At 50.3% G+C, this 25,748-nt stretch overlaps 1 protein-coding gene across 4 annotated transcripts in view; it reads left to right on the top strand.

Moving 5' to 3' along the window:
- The window catches only part of EPHB2 (EPH receptor B2), an 86,874-nt gene that overhangs the window by 20,053 nt on the left and 41,073 nt on the right, over positions 1-25,748 (top strand). For all 4 annotated transcript variants that reach the window (XM_085305173.1, XM_085305171.1, XM_085305172.1 and 1 more), the window contains exon 3: positions 25,343-25,498. In XM_085305173.1, coding sequence (XP_085161299.1) covers positions 25,343-25,498 — 156 coding nt within the window. The remainder of the gene's footprint in view (positions 1-25,342; positions 25,499-25,748) is intronic.

Below are 25,748 nucleotides of genomic sequence, written 5' to 3'. Positions count from 1 at the left end.
AAACCCTAATGCAAAAGCAGACGAGACTCCCTTCGTTAACGAGCCAAGGATGAGTTAGCAGGACCCACAGCAGCGTCAGCCCAAGCATGTTGCATACGTTTGGGGTTGAGGGGGGCGAGATGGGGTTTCTATGGAAACGAGAGCCGTGATTTCCTGCACGCTGCCGTGCTGGAAGGCCAAAAGCAAACGGGAGTAGGCGGGAGGAAGCAGCATCTCATGGATAATGTGACCTCCCGGGGGATTGCACCGTAGGCACCAAAGCAGAGCCCCCGAGCATGAAAGAGAAGCAAGAAGGCAGAAATCTTGAGAGCAAAACACCTCTGTGCAGCTGTTTTGTCCGAGTTGGGCCCCTCTGCCTCAGACGTGCTGGAAGAGGCCCTACTTGCGGACATCCCAGGGGTTTTAGCCTGCCGTAAGCTGTCTTCTCAGCTTCTCCTCCGAGTGCAGCTGTGCCCCCAGCTTTTGTGCCTTGCGAGGACCTGGCGTTGCCCCGGCTGTGCCCTGGCATCGGCTCTGGGGACCTGATCCATGGCTGCATCCTTGCTGCCACACTCAGCCTTCGAACCTAGGGGCCTGCWGGAGAAAGGTCTAGTTGCGGCTGCAGCCGCGATGAGCGCTGGAGCTGCTAGCAGACTGGGAAGTGTCTTTTGTCAAAGCTCGGGATGCCTCCAACCTCCTTTAATTAAAGACAATTACTGCTTTCAGCCCCTCTTCACAGCTCAGCTGGGTTGTTTGCAAACACACAGCTGCGGGAGTCTTTGTGCCCCTCTCCAAGTCCCGCTTCCCTGGAGACGCACCGAGGTTTCTTTACCATCAGCGTTACGGCGAGCGGAGCGGCTCAGGAGAAGGAGGGGCGCCCCGGGCTCCCGGCTGGCGAGGGCATTTTGAGGCGCACGCGGAAAAGCTGGCGCTGACTCTGCCGGGCAGTCTGGAGCAACCCTGCCTGTCCGTGCAAAACTGTGGCCAGGGGAAAGCAGCAGGCGCTGGTAGGACTCTCGGGAAAAGTGGCTTTTGCCAGCAGTGTGAAAAGAGATGAAGAGGAGGCGAATGGTAAGCTGAAGCATCTAGGCTGCAGATAAGGCAGCTCTTGCCCCGGTTGCAGGGACGGGACCCAGCAGACGCAGGCAATGAGCTCCGAATACGTCCTTTCAAATAACGCTGTTAAGTTAGCCGTGACTTTGCGTGCTGGTGCGAAGAGGCTGCTTTGCCTCGCTGCGGGAACTGCAGCAGGCAGGCCACATGCGCGCTTTCTCGACCCAACTGCGTTCAGAAAAATCTGAGACCTCCTCTAACCAACAACCCCTGTTTCTCTGCTCGAATAACTTGGAAGCAGCCAAATGGAACTTAACCAAACTTTCCAAAACAGTCAGGGCTGGCGCGAGAGCAAGCGGCGTCCATTGCAGCCCTCTGGGATCCTGTTTCCAAAAATACGAGCCTAAGCACAGTGGCTGCTCCTGAAAGCGTCTCGTAGCCCTGACGCTCGTACGGATCTAGCCTTGCTCTGCAGTGAAGCGTCCAACCCCAGATGCTGCGGCCAAGGCCGTGGCTTCTCCGTTTTCAGGCGCTAATGGTTTCCTCCGGGAGGAATCGGAGCGGCCRTTCCTAGCAGGCAGGCCACCGCACGTCTTTCTTTGAAGCATTTGGTAGTTAAATCTATTGCAGGGGCCTGAGTGGTAAACGCTCAGTGTTCAGGCTCAGGGGAGCCAAATCCTTTTCGAGCTACTAACAGCCTGACACTGCTCTGTCTTCTCAAATTCATTTTGCAGCTCGGATTCCCTGGTGAGCACTAATCACTGGGCTGAGCATGAAGGGAAACATACCCCACAAATGGGAAGCCCAGAAGCGATTTCCTCTTCAGCAGCCTGTCTGCGGACATCTTTGATCTGCTCTGAGGCAGTTTCTTATTCCACAGAAGGGTCTTGAAGGCCAGCAGGAGAAATGGTGTTGCAGCGTTAAAGCAGCCTCCTAGAACAAATCTAAATGCACGGTCAGATTTACCACGGGCAGCAGAGGTACAGGGCTGAAAGCCCATTGCAGCCACAAGGAGCTTGCTTGGAGCCAGGCTGAAGTTGCTTGCTCTCCCGTGGCTGCGGTGTTTACTTCTRTGGAGTGCTGGGGCTCCGGGGACATGATCCATGGTCCTTAGTGATGCATCACGCTGCAGATCCTCCAACTACGTGGGAGATCGTGACTGCCCTTAGCCCTTAGCTGAGGGCACTGTGCTGACAAACAGCTCAGCAGAATAAAGTACCTTTGGTTTGGCAGCTCCTCCAATATTTGTTCCAGCTGTTGGCATTGTTACAGGTTGATTCACCAAAAGATGTGTAATTTGCAGATAAGAGAGCAGAAGACCGTGCTGGAGGGTGTTTTAGAAGCTGCTTGACCCCTTGAAATGGAAATTCTACAGACTGTGTCCCCTGGAAAATGGGCTGCAGCAGACCTTGGTTGCTGGAGGGTCTTTGGTGCTGACCAGCTGGGCTGGGGCAGACCCCTAAACACATCCAGGAGACATCTGAGATGACGTTTCTCATGCACTGAGTGTTCAAATGTGTGGATGACAGAAAARGGGACCTTTTTGGAAACCTTTCCGTGGTGTTTAATAGGTTGCAAATATCTGGGTCAGACAAAGAATAAGAGAAATAGGGCATGGAAAGAGCAGTTTTCTTCCATCTTTTGGCATGGTGCAGTGCCTGAGCATTTCTGRTGGATGCATCGTCCCCTTGAATTTGTCTAACTGCACATTAACTTGTTCATATTTTTGGTGTCCACAGGGTCTTGTGGCAGTAAGTTACGTGACTTAATCATRCACCAAGTTAAAAAGTACCTTCTTTGCTTTGTGCACAAGGAGTCTTTTGGGAGAGGTTTGGCTGTTGCATTGTTATTCTGTAAGGAATTGTGAGCAATCTTTTCCCATTCATTTCTCCTGTATTACTGATGGGTTTTTAGACTTCCCTGAGTTGTCTCTTTTTAAATGGAAGGTCCTTTGCTGATGTACTCTCCATCTAGAAGCTACTCTATTTCTCTGATCATTTTTATCATCCACTTCATGACCTTGTCTAAGAGTGACCACCACTGCATATACTGTTCAAAATGTGGCTTCGTGCAGTTGTTTAATAACATTCCTGTTTCGTCCTTKGTTACTTTCTTAGTAATTCCTAGCATTTTCTCATTTTTTCTGATGATGGATGAGCTTTGAACTGATGTTTTCAGAGAATTATCTCTAGTGCTGCTGAGATCTCCTCCCTGCATGTTAATAGCTAATTTAGTGCCCATCATTGTGTTTGTATAATTAGGGCTCTTTTTACCCAAGTGCATGAGTTTCCTTTTGTCACCATCAAATTTCATTTGCCGTATTATGGCCCAATCACTCAGCACCCTGAGATGTTTCTGTCACTCTTTRCAAGTAGCTCTAGTTCTGGCAAACCTGACTAATTTGGGAACATCAAGAGACTTTGTCATTTCACTCTTTGCCCCCCACTTCAGACTGTAGATGGGTGTGAGTGACACATCCTCAGCATCTCAGTTCCCACTTGATATGATGAATATGCGTGTTAAAGGGGACATTGTTCATGTATTATGCAGGACCTAGTCACCCTTGATGGAGTTGAACTCTGGGTACCATAGGATATGCATCGCACGTTGCCAGGATTTTCTGGCTGGATGGTGTTTACTTGATGTTTGGACATGCTGAACCTSATTCCAGATCGCTGAGGTAGATCTCAGTGTGGTTTCTCTACCCACTGTTAGACTAGGAGATCTATTTTATTGTGGTCTAATTGCAGCTTTGAGGGGTGGTTACAAAGAGAATGGAGCCAAAACCTTCCCTGGACAATATAACAAGGGTCAACAGCTACAGGCTGCAGCCTTAAAGTCTCAGGTTGGACATTGGAAAAAGCCGCGACAGGCCTCCAGAGTAGTGGGGCATCTCTGTCCTTGGTGTTTTCCAAGTGATTTTAGGTACGTGGCAAGGAAATGCTGCACAGGAGTCATGAGGAGGCACTGAAGGATATGCACTTCCTTAGACTGTCCCATGCCAAAAAAGGACCAGACACTCAGCAAAGCAAAAGCCAAGCAGTGAGTGAGGAGGAGGCCTGGGAAGTTGTACTGAGCTGCTGCACCTGCACCTGTGCACGTGCCTGCACGTTGCATGAAGAAGTTAAATGCAAAATTTGAAAACCCTGGAGGTTAATACCAGAAAATTTCCCCCATATGACCAGACCTAGAAAAGAAGGATGGTATCCTACCTCAGTGACACCCTGTCTGGAGTCTGGCACTGTGGCGGACAACCAACCTGCAGAGTAATCACAGCGTCGTGCCATCATAGGAAGGGCCGAAATGATTCGCATTTGGCTGGTGAGGCAGAGGTGCAGAAGTGCAGGGAGATGATTTCTGCACTGTATGCCTCAGCGATTGCCTTTGTGGACTGTGACAGCCGGTTCTGCTCTCCACCTTTCAAGAGGGATATTGAGAAATAAACCTGGAGAGTGCTGCAGAAAGGCAAACACAGGCTTGAGGGCCACAGAAAATGCCCTTCCGTGAAAGACTGGAAGAGCTCAATCTGTTTAGCTTATCAAAAATAAGATTAAGAGGTGAGATGATTACCAAGWGGAAATACCAGACTCTAAAGGGCTTTTTAATCTAACAGAGAAGGGTATAACAAGAACCGGTTGGGTTAAATTGACGCTAGACAAATTAAAAAATTAGGCATGTGTTTCTAAGTGATTAAGCACTAGAGCAAGCTAATGAGAAAAGAGGGACTTCTCTATGTTTTGGAGTATGTAAAACAAGATGGTTCATTTCTGAGCGCTCAGCTTTCACCCAAGAAAAGCTACTGGGCCCGGCAAAGGACAACTGGACGAAACCCAGGAGCCTAGCCTAGCTCAGCTAATAGCCTTGAAGAGCCAAAGCCCCTGAATCTATGCAAAGCCATGGAAGCTGATGTGAAATCAGTGCCATGTTTGAATCCAGCTGCTTGGCAAGGCATCAGGTAGTACCAACTCCTTCTGGTGTGTGCAGCGAGGAAACTCCTCTTCCTCTTCCTTGTGGGTCAAGCAACCAGCCTTGGTATGATAGCAGGGCCTGGCACAGCCTGGGTTTCCAAGATGAAGGCTACAGACCCTTAAAATCAGAACAGCTGCTGCCTTAGACTCCAGTGATCACGAGATGACAGATCTCAAGGGCAGCATCTTTTGGACACGTTGTCTCCCTCTCCGCCGCGGTCACCAACAAGCCGCCGCAGGTCCAAGCATGACTAATAGCATGAAGATTCAGCCAGTCCCTGCAGCAGGCTCTGGCTCAGGGCTCGGGCTGCCCAGGAAACATTGCCGTTGTGAGTGTGGAATGGGATTTTCAGGACAGAGCTGAACAGACCAGCTGAGATTTCCTTTGCAACGGGTGATTCTTCCCCGCTCAGAGCCCTGCGGTGCTACGAGCTGGCTGGAAACCTCTCCCACTTCAGCCAGCACTGAAATCCAGTATCAAGCCAGAAGCATAAGTCTGGCTATGTGGGAGCCATGCAGAAGGATGCTTAGAGGAAGAATTTCCTCGCCTCAGAAAAAAAAAATCTGTATTTGTCCAAATGTGAATGCCTGCTGGACATCACTGGTGATCTCTGAGGATGTCAGCTAGTGGCAAGGACCCAGTGTGGCAGGGCTGCCCCAGTTCGTCACTGGAGGAGGAAGAGCCAGCAATGCCAACAGCTTCCTCGCAGCCCCGGAGCTGGTGGTACCCCCACAGGTTTACCAGGCATTGCCGGGGGACCTCCTCTCCTGGGAAGGGCTCGTGTCAGGCTCAGTCCGTGTGGCCATAGGCTGGGCTSCTCCAGGGAAGCTGCCTCCACATTTCTGATGCCACCGCAGCCAGCATCACCTCATTGCTGCAGCCCCTTTTCYGTCCTTCTGGTTGCAGTAATGGGATGGAGCCAGCGGGGAGCCAGCTGGTCACAGAGGACCGATTTCTGCTCGTCTTTGCTGCCCATCCTGTGTGTCCTTTATATGGGTAGTGCAGAGATCCCTGTACCTCCCCCTCGCTTTCTCCACCTCCTTTCTTTGTACAGATGGGAGAGAGTGCAAGGGATTACGCTGTTGCTGTGTTGTCCCCCTAATCGATTGCCCTGTTGCAGATGTATGTGACCATGCATATATCCTTAGCCTAAAAGCATTTGCATACGCCTACAGCCACCCCCGGCTTTTCAGCCCTGACAAAGAAATGTAGCAGCAAAGGGGGTTGCCGTGCTGAAAAGGAGGCTATGGGAATGAGCCTTAATTCAGCCTGGCCTCCTGCCCCGCACCAGCAGTGCAATGACCCTTCTGTAGCATTATGAAATTTCCAGCGTCCATCTCCAACCTCACAGCTCTAGGATCTGTCAGGCATCRTGATTCCTGCACGCCGGCTCCGCAACAGCCTGTCTCTCTCAGTTTCCCTGATCTCTCGGTGACCACCCACTGTGTCCTGCTGCGCAGGCCAGGAAACCTCCCCCCACCCCGTGACTGCTGCGTCCAGCCCAGGGCTCCTCACTGAGCCAGAGCAGTGGGAGAAATGTCCAGTCCTGATATAAACAGACCAAGTGATGGACAATCCCTCCTGCACTGGGTCAATTCTTCCAACCTCCTTGCTGAAAAAATGCACTTTCTTGCCAAGCTGCATTTGTCCAGCTCCAGTGAATGTGTCTGAGGTCCCCCAGGGAGATGCCCTCAGAGCAGCCTATCCTGCAGTGTATAGGCTGTGCATGCACATGCAGCTCCTGTCCCCCAGCCATGCAGGACTCCATGCCAGGAGTTGTGGTTTCTGTGCTTTAACTCTGTCCCTGCCATCTGCCTTTGAGCAAATCACACACAAAATCACCTTTCCTGTATGTTTCTTTGCCTCCTACRTGCTGCTCTTCTCCCTGTTTTCAGATGGTCGAGCAGAACACAGAAGGGACCTGGCTCRCCCAAGGACGTAAGGAGTCAGTGGCAAAGTTGGGATTCCGAAACCTAAATCCCAGCCTTGAGCTCTCCCCACCCCACCTGCTGTCTCCATTCCGCATCGGTGCCTTTTATTTCTTGGTGCACTCCAGCTTTTTGCCCAAGGAGAAAAGGATCATGCAAATGATTTGCCCCAAGRGATTTGTGGAAGCTGTTTAAGCCGGCAAATTGTGCCTTCTCCCCAGCTGTGCCGTGCAACTCAGTACGCTCATGAATTTCCCCTCCCCTAAGTGCAGGAAGGGACTGACAGATGTTAACGCACGATCGGTGTCTCAGGAGGGAAGAATTAAAGCCACACTGGACCCTTCGAAGACACACATTAGTGTCAGAAATTTCTAATCAATCAGCTCAGAGCCTCCTGGGGTCAGAAGTCTCTTTGAAACTCAAATGGAGAATGGCTCCTAATGGGCTTTATTTTGATTGCTATAAATTGATTAGCGTTAAGATAAACAAGTTTTGTTTCCTTCTGAAAGCTTGAAATACGCTCTGGGGGAGGAGAAGTGGTGGAGTCTGATCTCTTCCCATTAGGACGTCTTCGCTTAGCTCCTACCCCACCAGCAGTTTGCACCAGACACATGAGACTTTTTCTCCAGAGCTGGCATAGAAAGGTGCTTTTGCTGGAACAGGATGCAGGTTACTGGAGAAGGTGTGAGCATCCTCRCTGGTTTTCTGGAGCAGGGATTTCTTCATGTGAAAGTCTGCTTGGTTGTGGAAGGAATCACTGAGGGCTTGCATGGTGGAAAGGGTGGCTATGTTTGAGGAGCCTGAGCCAGATGACTGCATGCTTTTAAGAGCTGTTTCAACCTGGCAGCTGTGATGCATTTGAGAGACTCTTTGCAAAGACTGGTGCTCTGCTAACATGGGAGTTTTCCCTCCTGGCTACAAGAAGCCATCTGGGATCACACTGATGAGCTAGGGAATGAAGGAGGTTGAGGCATGAAGCTGCATTTTGCCAGGTGCCTCCAGCCAAACCCTGCTGCAGTGTCAGCGAGTAACACCTCTTGCAGGAGCCGATCCTCTGGGTGCTTGCTCAGTGCTTCCTTCTAACACYACTGCTGAGATAGTCACCAAATGCAGGAGTTGAGGCACAAAAGCTTCCCTTTGGAAGGGATGTCTAGGTCCTGTAGCTGGACTGTGCTGAGACGATTGCTAGGGCTTGCAGCTGAATGAGTGCTGCAGTGTGGCGGCTGGCAAGAGCTGTGGGGTGCGGTGGGGTGCACGCAKTGCATAAGGCTCCAGGTAGCACCTGCTGCATGGTACTTAGCAGCTCATGCCATGCCCGGATGAGAGCAGACCCCAACATCCTTGCTGGATGACCCAGTGCATGCTTTCTGAGCTCATTGGGCAGCTCTTTTCACTCCTGCTGCTCTGCCCAGCCCCAACCTGGCAGGACAGAGGCCCTCCTGCAAGCCGCTTGCTGGTTTGCCTTCAACTTGCCGGTGGCACCCTAGAGTCCTGGAGCCCAGCTCCTTTGTCCCAACCATGGGCACAGCAGCAGGATGGGACAGCACTATTCCTTCAGTAATGCCTTTGAAGTGCCAAGGGTGAATGAAAACGGGGATAGACTTGCCTGTCCCCTGGAGCATCGCTGATGTARGAGACCGTGGATGCCAGTTTTAGGAAGTATCATGTATCGTGGCAGGGTTCTAGGCCATGATGAGGCTCCTAAACGGTGGCACTGGGGAGAGTCAGGACAGATGTTAACGGGTAAATTGCTGCTAGACATGTTACACTGGGGCATCTACCTGTTCATGACTATGGTGTCTTGCTAGTGGTGGTGCTGGTTGGTGACAGTATGTTGCTCTCAGTGGCGGCAGCGTCTCTCTGCTGCATCGTGGGTGTCTCAGTGTTGGTAGTGATGGTGTCTCGCTGTTGGTGGTGACAGTGTGTCTGCTGGGAAGTGATGGGGATGCCGGGCGTGCTCCTGGGAGGAGGCGACCGTAGCAGTGCTGCGTGCACTGCTGTGGAGTGAAGCCCAGGAGATAGGCAGTTCATATTTCTGTACTGAACAGGGAGCTGACATTAATGAACAGCTAATTAACATCGCAGGGCTTGATGGTTGCAGTGTCAGCGTCCCTAATTAGTCTCGCACTAATCTACTTTAATTAACTGTCCCTGTTCGCGGTTTTAATTTAATTTTCAGCTCTAGACCAGAGACAGCAGCCCTGTGAGCATTCAGGTCCCAGTACAATGGCACTACCTGCACTGGAGCATACTGGCAGCACAGTTCCACTGGGATGGCCAACTTGAAACCCCCAAACAGGCAAGAAGCAAGACTGCTGTGCCCAGTCTGCTTGTGCTTTGCTAGTGATGAGCCACCGTCACCGCTCTGTCCCAGCCTTCGCAGTCCCCAGGCATGTCTCCACCTCCGAGACACGGTGTGTTTTCTGTGCAAGGAGTCACATCAGGAGCGGCCTCTGGCACCCTTTTGTACCACGTGCCCTGCAGTAGGGCCACAGCATCAGGATCAGCATGGGTGCTGCCCAACCGAAGCTCCCTGCTGTTTTGCCTGCACCCACCTTCTCACTTGGAGGACACATTTGAAGGGCCTGTGGCCCTCATGATATGTGGTACATTTTCATAGGGCTTCAGACTTGTTCTGCGTTTGCACCAGGAGCTCCCTGGGCAGAGCAGCCAGTGAGTGCTTTTTGGACATCCTCCCCAGAGGAGACATCTCCTTCACCCCATCTTAGGCCAGCCAGAGACCCAAGAGCTGGGCAGCAGGGTCAGCAGGAGAGAGCTGGAGGCCAATACGGGAGGAGAGGGAGCTCCACGTCCTGCTGTGGTGAGTCTGAAGGTTGTTCAGCTCCTTGTGTGGGAGGATAGGCCTTTGGGGAGTGGAGAGAACAAAGTGGAGACGTTTATGATGGTCCCCAAKGAGAGCAGATGATATCACAGGAACAAAAGCTGTGGGGAGAGATATCCCAAAGGCACCAGGCGGGGGAAGAGAGTGTCTGAGCAGCCTAAAGATGCCGCGAGGAGCTTCTATTTAATCCCAAGAAAATTGCCGTTTGCACAAGGAGGGACAGCTGGGCCTTTCACTGCCTAGCAGAGCTCCATCTTGCAAGCTGACCGCAGACCGCACGTGTGCTCCTGCCCCAGACGTCCCCCCTGCTTTCCGTGGGAATCCGAGCTGCGTATTGCAGGTGGAGCTGAAAGGGGTGGGAGAGGAGAAGGTGGAGGTCCGACCTGGAAGGACACGAAAGCCCCTAATAAAGCAGTTCCCCGTCGACATTTCTAAGCTGCAACATGTACCCTGCTAGGATGAAGGATGCAGATGTGTCAGGGTAGGAAGTCTGGGGTTTTACACTTCGTTAGTGAGGCTCGCAGCAGGGGTGGGCTGGGAAACGCACCCCCATGCCCCAACGTGCTCCAGCTTTCCCATCTCCGCTCCCGTACAGCATCCTTGTCACACGGGGCATGAATCTTCTCAAATGCTGGCGTCTCCCCGCGGGACGTTCTCCGGGGCTGTGTTAATCTGTAAGAGCGAAGAAGGCCTTTAAAGTGGGAGCTCATGTTTGGCAGCATCCCAAAGAGCTCCGCACTCCTGGGCTTGATTTGCCCGTGTGGATTAGCAGGGCTCTGCCATCTGTCCTGCTCACAGGCCTGTCTGGAATTGCTCCAGACACTTCGTGCTTTGAAGAAAACCCTTCTCCGAACGCGGCCCCTGCTCCGAATAACCCAGCTGCTTCCCACCTAGGCAAACGCGGTTGCTTCCCCTCTCCCCTGTTGCAGTTGGAGAAAATCCTCGTCTCGGCCATAACCGCAGCCATAAATCGTGGGCTTTGGGAACTGATAATATTTGGGAAAATGCAGTGCAGGTCACTAAGAAGGACCTCAAGGACCCGTTGCAGCCGGACGAGGGCTGGGCTCGGACACCAGAGCCTCCGTAGGTTGAGCAGCCCAGTTCCACCTATATTTTTATACAGTTGCTGAGGGATCAGAAATGGGTGGGTTTACCACGCTGCCCGTGCACAGTTCTCACATTACATCCGAGTCTGACCCAAAGTGCGGGACGCTTTCTGGCTCCTTCATCTGAGGATCTCGCTGAGCTTTCAGCTGCAGCTTCATACGGGGTTATCACATCGAGCCCCTTCTCTGCAGCAACCTATAGCACTATAGCACGTGCTATTGGGGACCACTTCTTGCAGAACACTTAATAAAATCCGARCTCCTTTCGTATGAAAACCTACCACATAAAGAAAATATTTCAATATTTTTTTGATTTTCTCTGCTGATTCTGACCCTATCAGTGTGCCATCATTTTGGCCAAGGTCAGWGTTGAGCTAAGCATCTCTCACCCTTCAAAACCATATGCTGCAATATGACTGATTTGTCTGGTCCTCTCTGGCTGGATTATCTCATCGTGCCTGGCTTTGGGAGCTATCATCTCYGATAGTCTTCCTATTTATAGTGGGAATGGAAAGTTTTAAGGAAGTGTCAACTATGAAATGCTCCTACTTCATTCTGCAGGCGCGTTAATGTTTATTATACAGCCCGCTTTTTCTACGTCGCAGTAGGCAGTTTCACCATATCTTGGGGTGGCACGTATCTGTACTGTGGCTTCGTTTTTCCTGCAGCCTTGGTTTCCGCCCTGATGCTGTTAATCTTACAGGCCCTCGATTTTCCACTGCCCAATTTAGCTTTTCTTATCAACCGCTTGTACTTCCTATGTGTTTAAATTTAAAGTCACTGCTGTCACTCAGTGCGTTTTAAACATGTATTTTTACTCCCTCACTGTCATTTCTTGCCCAGGGTTGTTTCCAACCAACGAATCCGGGGAATTGCTTTTACTTGGGGGCAACAACAGCTTTTCCGAGGCAATCTCAGCTGTTGTTCATGGCGTTTTGTTTTTTGTTTTCTGGCCTTATCAGCTTCGCTGGCAGYGGCTTTCGGCTTCGGGAACCCATTCGATGCTCCGAGCGTGCCTGGCGCTGGCAGCACACCTCGTGGGCAAGCTCTCGAGTGCAATGGGAGAGCCCCGGTTCTCCCACATGGGCAAGAGCCTGGTGGCCAGAGCGTTTTGGAGGGAGGCAAGTGATTGCCACCCATGGTTAGCAGATACAGCAGATACTCTATTGCCGGGCAGGTGCGAGGCAGTGCAAAGTGCTGAAGAGCTCTCCCAGACGTCACACCTGCATTTGCTCGTAGGGTCTGATTTCTGCAAAACAGCTTCAGCACACGTTGCTGGGGTCTGCGCAGCGTTTGTGGCCTCCTTTTCTTAACCCTGACCCCAATAACTGTCAACACTTTGCACTGCCTTCAAGGAGCCCTCCTGCTTCCCGCTTCCCTTTCTTTCTTTTTATTTATCTTTTCTCTTTTTGCTTCATATCTTGTAGGCTTCTTTCCCCTCTCTGCTCYGTGTTCTGTCCTCATCCTTCCTAGGAAGGGAGTCCCTCCAGGATATACTATGAGGAATGTCAGGGAGCAAGGGGAGGATGCTGTAGATCCATACCAAGTGTTGGGCAAGACACATAATTTATTGAGAGTTACTTTTAAATGCGCAGAGGCAGGAACTGAGTTCAGCTTTCATGCAACCGGAAGCAGCCATCGTTCTCCAAACCTTGCATTTGAGCAACCGCCTGGTTTTCCATCTCAGGTTGCTTGCAACTTCTTTCCAAGACCTCTCTGTTTTGCAGTGAGAGTTTGAAATCTGGCAGAGGAGGTCTTTCAGGTGCAGAAGGTGCATTTTGATGGATATAGGCAAAACCATCCCAACTAAGGGAAATTACGAGCTGTTGAAAATTGCTTTTTCCCATCTGTGTTTTCTGACAACATTTTCCTCCCCAAACTCTGAGCAGTCACTATATTTGGCCCTCAGGTTCTGCCATACAATGCTGTTCCTGATGGGTATAGACAGGTAATTATTTGCTGCTGCTTTTCTCTCATCGGAGAATCCTTTTGGAGGAAGTTACTGGTGAAATGAGAACAAGAGGCCCTCAAGTTCAACTTTCTCCTTCTGCTGGCTGCTGCTGATCCCTCACAGCCCTTGCTATTGCACAAAAACCTCCTACTAAATTGACACATTGAGGGTAGARGGAATGCCAATGGCAGAGATGGCTCTTGGGTGTTCATTCAGCCACAGGGTCCACAAGTAGGGCAAAATGGGACATTTTAGAAGACATTACCYGGAAAATAATATATAAAAACCCTACAGAGAGATCTGTTTTGCACTTCATGAAAGGAAGCATCCCAGGGTAATGCTGGAACTGAGGTTATTTGACTGCTTTTACTCTTCGTGGGCACACTCATGGTCTATTGTGCTCTTTGCGTGGCCACCCGCTGCTTTTTCTCAGCATCACGCTTCTTTTAGTGTGCAGGATGGTCAGACCAGCTGTTTGGAAAAAAGATGAGGTTTCTGGTAGTTCTCTGTACCCTCATCATTCATTGTGTGGTCGTGTGCATTATCTTCTGTTTTCTGAAAAAAAAAATAAAAAAAAAAAAAAGAAAGAATAGGCATACTTTGATTACAGAACTGTTAATTCCTTCTTTGGATTTGGTGCTCTCAGTCCGGCATCCAAGCGACTCACGTGTATTAGTAACTGTATATTCCTGCCTGGTGTCAGAGGAGAAGAGTTTTGAGTCACAGAGCTGGAGACCATACTTAGAGCAAGTCTCCAGTAGCTCGGGGAGTCTCACTGGCTGGGGCCCACTTCTGCTGCCGATTTTTTTCTCCGTGCTCTTTTCCTAAACATGCAGCAGACCGCAGCAACTGATGCCCCAGAGCCGGCTCTGTTGTCTTCATTTTACAGGAGGAGAAAACGAGGCTGAAAGAAAAAAAAAAAAGCTTTAAGAGTGCTCGAAGCAGAGTCAGCTTGAACTTTTAGTGTCCCCTGAATTCTCAGTTTAATGATGCCACAAGAGAGGCTGACCTCAGCCACGGTTAGGCATGCTCAGAAGTCTGCACAAGAAAATCAAGTCTCGGCATTTCCCAGGCGCGGAGGAGAGCTGGACCGTGCAGCCGTCCTCATTTTGCAGGAAGTCAAGAAAAGGCAGGGTGAGAATAGCTCTCTGGACAGGTTTCGTTTGCCCGGTGGTTCTCTCTTTTCCTGCTTCCCTCTCTTGRGCTTTACCCACCAACGGGTCACTCAGCAATAGCCCGTATACACGCGACTACCCATTTACTGCTAAACCCAGTGTATTTTCATGTCCTGTCCATCCTGTGCACATGCAGAGAAAAAGAAACGTCTATGCAATGATGCACGCAGACGAGAGCTTGAGGGGCGAGGGAAGGGGCTGCTCAAATAGCTTTAATTCTGCCATTTTTGAACTTTTTAGCACTCAAGCTGGCAAGCTTTTAAAAAAAAATCTTCCCCACCATGAATCTTTCTGATTGGAATACTTTTCATGYTTTATTTCATCTGCAGTGCTGAGATACCAGGCTGACTGCTCTTAAATAACGCCGCAGACAGACAGACAGACCATATAAATGAGGATCTGTGTAATGACGGACGCTGGAATTCTAGCTATGCCCTCTCTAGAAAGAGGGGCCATCGCTCATGGTCTGCCTTGCTTTCCCATCTCTCCTTTTCCAACCTTGCTTAATGATGGGCTTTTCTGCCGAYACAGATTAGGTGGCTGGAAGCACAGCAGTTTCATTTTTTGTTTTGTTTTGTTTGTTTTTTGCAGTTCCTTTTGCAAGCTCGAAACCCATAGGTTTGAAAGCCTGCAGGCACCCGTTGCACTGSAGAGAGGGGCCAACCTGTTGGACTGCTTGGTTCCTGTTCGGGACTGCGGGTTGTGCAGGTCCGTTTGGGGTTGTCCTTCTGAGGCAGCTGGTGGACCTTATCCCTGCAGGGGTCCCCATGTGGCCCTCCTTCCCTGCCTCTCTGCCGTCTGCATGCAAGGTGACACAAAGAGCCCCCGGACTCACGCTGTGCATTTCCACAGTGGCTTGTTGCCAGCTGAGGCTGCTGGAGCTCAGGTCGTTTGGGAAGCTTTAAAGACACTTGAGGGCCAGAAATGTGCCGGTTCGGAAGTGAGTGAATCAAAGGTGGCAGGGACAGATGGACTTCTGAAATGGAATTAAAGTTGCAGATTGGCACCGTGGCCTATGAGGTATCCGCGGTGACAGCTCCAAGGGACTCTGCTTTGCAGAAAGGGACTGTCATCTTCGAGTGTGACTGATTTAGTGAAGCCAGTGAATTTAAGCAAAGTGAAAAAGCAAGTTTGTTCCCTGGGCTGTTCGTACAAACAACTGTTTGACCTTTGCGTTCCGGATATAAGCAGCTCTTCGTGCATTCAGGCCAGCAGTATGTTTGCATAACACCATTTGCCGTGCATGTATCTGTACAATCAAGCGGCAATAGTCTGTCGAGCAGGGAGCAGGCTGCATATTTAAAAGCTTGGGAAGTGGAAGTTCGGGCAACTGATGGGCAGCTGGAATGACAGGAGAACATCTGTCGGTCCCTTGGGAAAGAGTGCATAAAGATGGTGGTGGAACTGTCTTGAGCCTTGCCAGCATGGTTGGGCGGTTTGATGTTTTGAAATACAGACTTGTGCAGGTTGAGCAGTACCTCTGAGTGTCCCTTCTTGAGCCCCTTGCTCAAAGCAGGGTTGGTCTAGAAAAATTGCTCTGGGCTTTGCRCAGTAGAGCATTGGATATCTCCAAGGATAGAGATTTCCCCCACCTCCCTGATCCCTGTTCCAATATTTGACGTCTCTCTTGGTGAGAAACATTCTCCTTATATCGAGGTGGAATTTGCCATGTTCCAGCTTGTGTCCATTGCCTCTCATCCTACCCTCATGCACTTCCAAGAGACTGGCTCCATCTTCCCTTCACCCTCTCATTGGGTCATTGTAGACAGCAATAAGGTCTCTCCTTTGCCTTCTCTTTGCAATCTAAACAAGCCTGACATTCAGCCTCTCYTCATCCATGACATCCTCTAGCCCTAGCCATCTTGGTGGCCTTCACTGGACTCATTCTGGTGTGMCAATATCTTGGCTGTACTGGAGATCCCCAAACTGGACACAGTGCTCCAAGAAAGTCTCACCATGCCAAAATGAGGAGTCCATTGCATCATTCAGAGGCTGCTGCTGACATTGAGCTCATATTGCTTCATTAGAGGTTTGGCACAGAGCAGGGTTTAGCAGCTGAGATACAGAAGAGCTTTGGATTCAGAGAGGCTGTTCCAGGGGAAGGACGAGGAGGTGAGGAGAGGCATCTTGGGATCCCGAGTCTAATCTCATGTCCTCTGTCTCTCTCACCCACTTTAAAACTTGACACATGCGAGTTCTCCAGAAGGGCACTCCTACCCTGCTCAAGTCCCTGATGAGTTTCCAGGCCATGGYGGGTTGCACAGTGAAAGCACAGGGGTCCTAGGGCAGCTTCAGCTCTTCGGAGCCTGTTTTGGAGGAAGGCTGGTTCTCATCGGGTTTTGTCATTCGTAAATATGTTACAAGACTGGAGGAATTTTTTGGAAGTGGAGGTGCACGGTGTGCAGCCACCCTTGGCAATGTGTGACCTCTGCTCCAAGGCGATATTGCCTGCCTACAGCTTCTCTGCTCACTGCAGGCTGAGAAGAAAAGTTACTGTGTAACTACACCCCAAGAGATTTAAACCATGATAACTAACCATTTTTAATCAGCCCTTATGCCAGCTCCACTCAGCACCTAGTGCCGGCAAAGAACAATGTTGTCATCTGGAAAGCGGCTGCTGGCATCTCACCAGCTGGCATGTTTTAAACTTGTCTAAACTGGGTGCTAAGCAGTGTTAAAATGTAATGATTAAATATGCTCACTCTAACTTCTCCAGCCCACTCTCTTCTCCACCAGGTAAAGCTTATTGYGCCCTGAAAAGGTGCTTTTGGGAATGGCACTAAGGGAGGTCTGTACGGTGCCTGTTGGAGATGGAGCGTAGCCCTTCAGGGTGGGARGGCACTGCTCTACGTCCTCTCCTCATGCTATGAAAAGTCAAGAGAAAGCAACTGGGAAATAATGCCATCAAAACTCCTACCTGTTGGTTTTAGAGGGAGAAAGCCTCACAGTCAGGCAGAAGTGCGCTTCAGAAACTCTGTTTTAGCAAGTCTCAAGCTTTGTCCCCATCCCTGACACCACTCCCCTTTCCACACTTGCCTGCTTCTCCAGCACCTGGAATAACTGAAGTGGATTGAAGGCAAGTTCAAGCATCGCTGGTAGCAAAGCAGGCAGCTGTGGACAGRGATCTTAGCCATCTCTGGAGCAGTGGGCTCCACCATAACACCTACGGCAGCGCTGGGTCTCCTGGGCTTGGAGACCCAGCRCTTTTTGCCATGACAAGGAGCAGCTCCCACTGTGTTTCACCTCCCCTGCTCAGGTAGGCTTGAGAAAGCCGTAGTGCTGCCTAACGCAGCTCCAGGGATGGGATACACTTGGAGGCACTGGAGCTGCAGGCACGCCTCCATGTGGGGGCCGTGTCCTGGTTTTGCTCATGTCTGGAGATGTGCAGAGTCTGGGTGAGCCCTGGCTTTTCTGCTCCCCTGGATCGCTCTTTCCCCTCCCTGTATTTGCTATTTGTGGATGCACTTATCTGTCCATCTCCAGCTTTGCAACTCCAGATTTGCACCAGCCTGTGGGAGCAGAGCTTGACCCACAGACCTTCTCACTCCCGTCCTCCGGAAGAGCTGATTGTTTAAGGAAGTGTCTTGTGAAAATTGCCGGAGTGAAGCAGAGCAGGTCTGCTGGGCTCTGTTTCCCCGGTGCCTCTGTCAGTCACTCTCACCTCCTGCTTTCCCGTGGGTCAAGCTGTCTTCCCAAGGACTGAGAACGGCTGGGAGGACCAGACACTTGGAAGGGCTCTCGTCCAGGAAAGCTCCCTTTTTACTTTTATGTTTCCTTTAGGATTAAAGCCATTCTCCTCGGGCTCTAAACATGGAATGTTTGTCAAGTTTATGAGGGCTTTTAGAGAGGCTTTTAGAGAGTCCACCCTATCCCTTCTTTTATAGGGCTGAGATAAGATTATCTTTGTTTTAACACCAATTAAAGCAAGAAGGGTTTATAGGATTAGGGGTTTTCCATCAGTGCAACTTTGATATCACCACTTGCTTGCTCACTTTGCTCCTTCCCTACGTTAAAAGGTTGGGAGCCTTTTCCCATAATGGTTAACATACCACCCTCAGGAGACAGAGCTCTCCCAGGCAGAAGCTTTGGAACAACATTTAAACAAGACCAAACAAAGTAACAAAATGTGAAAGTCCTAAATTCTTCTGGAGACCAGTTGGAGAAAGATGGCTTACCATCTAAACAAGCACCCTTTAAGAATGTAACACTGCAGTGTTTATATCTGTTTTAAAATGGGCATGTGTTTTGCCCTGAAAACATTTTTTAAATATTAAAATAAAACAAATTACTGTATTTTAAGGAAGCAAAAGCAAAACATTAAAAACACCTACAGTTCTGTAGTCAGAGGCTGGAAAACACATCAGTCCATCCTCTGCACTAGAAGAAAGTGAGAGGCTGAATAAGTAGTACGTGACATTTGATGTATCTACTAGCACATAACTGTACAAAAATAACTTCATGGTTCGGCACCTCATCTGGTGTAGGCTGGCTTTGCTCCATGAAAATTGCCCAAGGGCTCCATGGGGCAGTGCCATTTTCCAGCACCTGAAGTTCTGGGTCTTTATGTGCATTCCAAGGTGTTGAGACAAGGTTTAGGGGTAAAAATTGTGCAGGTGCTGGCAGTATTCTGAATTTCCCAGTGAGCTGGGATGGGGAATGCTTCTAGACCAGCAGTGCCCAACATCTCCAGCATGGTGGCTTTATGCCAGGAGAACCCCACTGGATGCTGGGCTCAGTCTTGCAGATTGGTCCTTGGGCRTTAACTGAACCGCTCTAGCAGGAGAAGGCTTATTCCTCAGTCCTTGTCTTGTATAACCTGAGGATGCTGGGAGCACCCCCATCCCTCTGCGCTAAGGCTTTTCATTTCTTAAAAGTTTCTACAGAAGGTCAGGGAGGCTGCCTGTGGGCTTAACTGGGCTCACTGAGCAGGTAAGAAATTCCAAGCGTGTTTCTCAGTGACAGGCGAATCCCATCATCGCTGATGGATGAGCAGCCGAGAGCAGGTCAGCAAGGGGGTTTGCAGGTGTTCGTGCCCACAGGTGCTGCGGTCCGGCCAGATGCTTGAACTTCTGAGCCTCGCTAGCAGGGAGATGACCTTGTGAACGCTGCCGAGGCCAAGGACTCGGGCCACGGGAGGGATTCTGGTCTGCTGGCGTGAAGCCTGCCGTGCTGCTGGTGCACGGGGGCCGGAGAGGAGCTGAGAGGGTTCAGACTGGGGGAATCCCTGCCTGAAGGTTCTCCTGTGTAGCACACAGGCAGGTGATGGGCACGCTCYCACAGGAAAGCGGCTGACTGCAAACGCTCTGGCTTTGTCCCAGGCTCTCCTGCAGACTTGGTGTGTGCTGATCAGCATCAATTTATCCCTGTGTCCAACAGGCTGAGTTCCTGGACCATCCAGGTTTCCTGGTCTTTGGGGCCCATTCTGGGCTGGCCTGAGAGACAGCCTGGCTAGAAGATCAGGGACTGTTTCTCTTTTGCAGGGTTTTTTGTTGTGCTTTTTGAGGGAGCCCCCGATCAGGATGTCATCCTGTCCTACCAAGGCTTGTCTGTATCTGTATGACACCCCAGTGCTGGGGTCCCTTCATAGCCCCACACTGACTTCGTGTTGCCTCTCTGCACCTGCAAACAGACCAGGTCCTGTCCCTCAGCACCCACACTGCAACCCTGTTCTGTCCCCTTGCCAAGCATGGTACAGCACAGAAGGCCCTTGAGGAAGACACTGCGAAGGGAGCTGTGTCTGAAGGCACCCTGGGTTGAAGCTCAGAGGAAGATGGGGTGATTCAAGGACATTTTTAGGGAGCAGTAGAGCAGAGGATGTGGGTTTTGAGTTCTTAGTACCTCAGACTGTGAGGTGGAAGCAGTTGTACCCATGTGCTGGGGAGCTGATGTGACTCAGCTGGGTATACTCAAAGTGCCAATGAGGTGCAGCATGCTTTGCAATGAGCAGCATGGGGAACTATCTGAAACCTGTTAGCAGCAGGAGGATGCTTTCACAGGCCTGTGCTGTCAGCTTTTATTTTGGCGTTGTTGAGAATCACTGGGTTAAACAGGTACCTTTGCATTGTAACTTCTTCCTTTATTGACAACTCTTTAATCCACATCACAGAAGTCAGCTGAGCTCCATGTTCCGCCTCAGCTAATCTCATTTAACCCTATTTTCCCTTCTGTATTTATATCCTCTGCTTTCCAAATACCATCAGTGTTGTTGGCAGTGACAGCACCTGGCAATGGGATTAATTGCTTATCTCAAGTATGAGGTAGCAGTGTAGGTTGCTGATTAGATTTATCAGGAAGGAAATTGCAGGAAGTGTGCTCTGTGCGGAGGAAGGTTGTCCTAGGAAGGACAGGGTGCAGAGAGCTGGCACCTAGCAGCCCAAGGTCCTATCTSTTTCAGTAGCCAACTCTAATGCCAAGTCCAAGTGGCCTGAGTGTTACCAACTGCCTCCCATCTGTAGCTCTCCAGWGCAGGATTGAATCCTTTCCTGTATAGCAGCGTGCTGGCCAAGCTGGAGAGACCTGTGTCAGACATGTACATGGATCTAAGGAGCACAGGCAGCATTGCACTTTTGGATTGTCCAGAGGCCTCTGGCAGTGCCTTTTGCTAAAGAGACAAGACTTCAAGGTACGAGGGTGTGTGGAAAGTAACAGAGACATGGGYAATGTTTGCAGGTGGCACCAAGTGTCTTTGTCTAGTGTGGTCACAAGGAAGCTGTRCAGGCTGGGCTATGGGAATGTGCAGACTGTAACATGTAAAATTCAGAGCTAACATACATCTGAGGGGAACCATGAGACCTTCACTCACACCACACTGGTCTGAGGAACCTTGGTGTCACAGTAGGCAGCTCCAGAGAAAAGCATTCAGATGCAGAGCTGAAAATATGAGTCAGGGAACAGAAAGGAGAYGGATATGGGAAAATGTGACATTGTTGATACCTGGGGATCTTTCCGTACGAGTCCTGTACATGGGCAGGCAGGAGGCTAGAATGAAGCACCTCACAGATGGCGAGGGTCGCAGAAAAGTTGCGTGTGAAAGGAAATAGAAGAAAGGGCCGAGATGGGTAAAATGGTGAGGAGCCTGGGGAAGTTGAGACATTTTACTCCCCTCATCTTTTAATACAAGAAGGACAGCACAGTTAATGAAAGGAAAAAAGGGTTAAATTCAGAGCTGGTTGGAGTTAATATTCTTCTGCCTGGGACAACTTCATGTATATCCCTCCCTTCCCCCAGGATTAGCAGAAACCTGGAAGTGCTAGTGGAAGGGGCATTCTGGGCCTCTTGTCCAACCTCCTATTTTCAGYGGGGCCATCACCAACATTAGGTCAAGGCAGTCACGATTTTTAGCTCAGTCTTGCAGACCCCCAAGGAAGGAGATTCACTGTGACATATCCCAGGGCTGCCCCACTGTTCAGGAAAGTAGCTTTTTCTTAACATCCAACCTGAACTTCTGGTCGTTGGCCCTTACTATGTTGTCTAGCATCCCTATGTTTGTCTCCCTTGTGAGAGCCCCACAGTAGCTGCAGCTGAAATTAGATCCCCCTGGCTAACCCAGCCCAGATCCTTGCACCTTTTCTTGTATGCCCTCTGCCCCAGGCCTGACCACCTTGGTGACCTTTYACTGGATTCTGTCCGGTTTCTCCATCCCCCTCTTGAACTGGGAGACCCACAGTATCCCAGTGGCAGCATCCTCAGTGCCTAGCAGAGGGAAGATGACCTCCCTTGATATGATGGCTGTGCTAATTCTCAATGAGAGCAAACCCTTAGTGTCCATTCAGCCTCTTGCCTGCAGAGTCGGGGAGGACAGTCCCATGGTTTGCGGGCTCAGAAACCCGACACTTGCTTAGGATTTCTTGGATAATTAGGATATCAGTGTTAAAAGAGCAGATGCTAATGAAGTGAAAGAAATTTGAGGACAGAGAGGAATCTGCTGCTGGGCGCTGACTAATGGGCTTTACACTCGCAGCTCCTCCGAAAGCTGCTCTGATGCAGCTCCAGAAGTGTATCAGGACTCAGTGGGGCATGTTTGAATTGGGGCTTTGCAGAAGTGAGGAACAGAGCTTGCAGCAGGTTCGGGCCACCTTTCCCTCCCACCCCCACCCTCAGGGTCAGCCTTCAGTGGATGGAGAACTGGGAACGCACCGGGAGAGAGTGCAAAAAATTACTGTGCAGTACACAGGACAGCAGGATGCAGGACATGATGGAAGCAGCCAGTTCCTGGTCTCCATGCACTGGGCACATCATCCCTTCAGGGCCCCGTACTGCAGGAGCTGCTGACAAGGTCAGGCTTCAGAGCATGCCTGCCTGTCCCCTGCATCAGGCCCTAGAAAGAGAAGGAAGGCAGCTGGGAGATAAGACCTGGGATTTAAGGCTCTCCGCRGGTCCTAATTGACAAAGCCGGGGCTGCCTGTTTTCCATCAGCCATTAAAAAAGCCTGGCTTGAGTGGAACAGGGCTGCCAGGAGAAACAAAGCCAGGCAAACAGAGCTGACGAGGACCCTTCATCAGAGCCATTATCATAGATTTAAGGTGCCGTATTTGGAGACTTTTATTGCAAGAGGGAGCTGTTTGCTCCAAGTTGTTTGCAGAAGTGGGSTGGGGGTGCTCCGAAGGCCGGGGCAGTTCTCAGTGCACAGGAGCCTGTTTGGAGCCAGTGTTGCTGCTCAGCTCGTGCTGTGTTAATTAGAAAGGAAGCTAGAGAGAGGCAGCGGGATGAGTTCCTCATGGCACTTCCAGTCCGTGTGTSCTGGGGCTTCATGGCAAGGTGATGGCTGGGGGACAGGGTGGCAGAGCCTGCTGGATGAGCACAGGGGACAGCCGCTGGCCACCTTTCCTGGGGGACAGACCATGCTGCAGACCAGGAATGAAGCTAGCTCCAACCACCAAATCAAGGGCTGGCCAACCCCTCAAGCTGGGACATCAGGTAGCAGAAGCATCCTTTGCGCAGCGGCTTTGGTGTGAACAACCCCTCACTTAACACAGTGCACTGCCAGGGTCAATCCCACTCCCAAGAGAAGCAGCCCGGACCTCATGGCTGCAAATGAGGAACTGTAAGGAGGAAATGAGGCCTGTCCTACTTGTTTGTCCAATGGATTTGAGCCACTGGATGCTTTTTTCCTCCAGGCTGCCCTGGAGCAGGTGGTGCTACCTTGCCATCCATTAGGCTCTCTCCTAATAGACAGGGGTTTAGCTCCWGTATGGAGGTGGCGATTTGGATTTGCTGTTTGCTTTGAAAAGAAGAAATCAAGCAGATTCCAAATTTCCAGGACCACCTGTGGAAGAAGAAAATTGCCAAAACTGTTCGCCCTGTCCCGAAGGTGCTCGCAGAGAATTTTAGCAACCTAGTTTGGTGTCAGTCTGTGAAGAATAAGCCCTGCTCTTCTCTCTGTGCCAAGCAGAACTCGAGGAATGCCTTTTTTTTTTTTTTTTTTTCCTCTTGGGACCAGCCACCAAATCTCTGCAGCGTAAGTATCTTTTTGAGGTATCTAAATCTTGATGCAAAAGAAGCCTCRTAGGAAAGCTGTTATTTTTAAACTTTGGGAAGGTGGAGGAGGCCTGTGTCTCAAAACATCTTGGATCAAATAACCCTATATTTCACCTTGAATGTCAGACTAGAGCAATTATGTGTTTTGTTCTTAGCATGTTCAAAAAATCGGTATTAGCACAGGAACCCTGTTATCATTTTAACTACAGAGCCACWATCACTCCTCTACTTAGCTGTCACCTCTCCCAACAGCTTAACACTCTGTGATGGGTTTGTACCGAAAGACATGCTGGGAATGGGGTCAGAAAAGGAGTAAAAAGCCTGGAGGATAAGGGACAGCAAGGATGGAAAGATGCAGGAACGTAAAAGAAGGGAAAAGCTGTTTTTTTTCAGCAGATCCCATTACATTAGGAGACAGAAGGGACTTTGYAAGCACGACAGCTGACAGTCTTTCTCTGGAGGCCTGATCTCTCATTGGGAGCTCAGTATAATTTTGAGGGAAGGGAGATGAAAACTGAAACAAAAAATAAAAAGAACTCAAGTTTTTTTTTCAATTAAAAAAGCCCTACTTCCTTGTAATAGCACTTGCTTAYGGCAACTCGGAGCGTATGTTTTTTCCTGGGCTGTTCTACTGAACTGCCTCATTCCCCAAAGCCTTGGCAGAGAACCGAAGCAGAAGTTTGTTTAACTCATTTCAGTGCAGAAACCACCTGCCACCCCCGAGGCTTTACATGCTGCACAAGGAACTAAAAGTTGCAACCGAGAGTAAGTGCAGAGAGCCCTACAGATGAATGCTTGCATTTTTTACGCTGGCRATACTTTGCCTTAGAAAGGGCTTTCCAACGTTTAGAGCTTTGCGGTGGTATCTAAGTATCGTGATGTGCAACGGCASCAGCAAAAGGAACTTAAAATAAAGAGGAGATTGGGTGGACACCTGTATGAATGTGATATACTTAGGAAGAGTCAACAGTGCTTTGCAAAAGTCAGTCCTGCCTCCAGCAGGAGGACAGGTCCCTCACCAAAGGCTTTAGAAGAAAGCAAGCAGCCCAAATCCCACAGTGGAGAATGGCAAAAGGACCTCATGAGTCTGAGTGGCCAGGGAATGACAAAGCAATTARAATTCAATATATACAAACAAAAACAAAGTGATGTAAATGGGAGGGGAGGGAAACAACCCAAATTCCACAAGCACACACACACACACACAGAGTGACAGGCTGTGAACTGATCRCCTTCTCTCAAGAGTGAGACCTTGGGGCTATGGTAGGTGGTCCTGCTAGTTCAGCATTGGTTTGGAAAGAATTTGTATGTTACTGATTATGGAAAAGCAGCAGCTATATGCTGCCTTCTTGGAAAGTTCCTGAACTACAGATTGTTGGAGGCTGGGGAAGTATTTTGGGAAATTTGTGCACCTCGTTCGTAGACTGATACTTGGGCTGCTGCTGTTGGAGGGAGGATTTTGGTGATTGTGGACTTTGAGCAGACTCAGTAAAGCCACTTGGATCTTCTTAGGCAGTCATGGCTAAAAATGCTCTTTAAAATCCTAAAACTTATTAACTGGAAGCTGTTCTGTGTGAGGGTTTGGGGGGAAAGGCGTCTGCGTGGGAACCCTGTCTCAGCAGCCAGAGCGAGCAGCAGCGCCCGCCTTCGTGGGGGCCTTCAAACCAGCTGCTCTTTCTCCACTCTGTTTATTTCAAATTGTCAGATTTTGGCTTTGGATGTTGCAAAGCCCCAAATGGTGCTTTCCGGCGGCTCCGTGAGACGCCAGGCRGCCCCCGGCAGCCCTCCTTCCCCCACTGCACTCTTTCCTCGCCGCGCGGGCTGGGGCTCTCCTCTCACTGCCGCTTTTGGTTCCCTTCCAGGCTGCCCATCAGGGACGTTCAAGGCCAGCCAAGGGGACGAAGGATGCGTTCACTGCCCRATTAACAGCCGGACGACTTCGGAAGGGGCCACTAACTGCGTGTGCCGAAACGGATATTACCGGGCAGATGCTGATCCTGTCGACATGCCGTGCACCAGTATGTGGGCTCTGAGCAACTGGGGAGGGGGCATGCATGACTGGCAGAGGAGACACAAGTCAGTCAAAGCACTGTGGGATGCCCCTCCAAACCATCCCCTCTATCTCRGAGGGGTTTCGGAGGATGTCCCTAGCCAGGGGGCTAAGAACGTCTCTTCCAGAGTGGTCTAGCAGGCGCAGGCTCCTCCTTATCCTTGGCTAGTCTGTGTTTGCAAACGCTGCCCGTGCAAAAGGACAGAAATTTGGTGTCT

The sequence above is a fragment of the Rhea americana genome, unplaced genomic scaffold (assembly GCF_003343005.1).
Source record: "Rhea americana isolate MKP2758 unplaced genomic scaffold, rheAme1 scaffold_217, whole genome shotgun sequence".
NCBI lineage: Eukaryota > Metazoa > Chordata > Aves > Rheiformes > Rheidae > Rhea > Rhea americana.
This window is presented reverse-complemented; position numbering and strand designations above follow the sequence as displayed.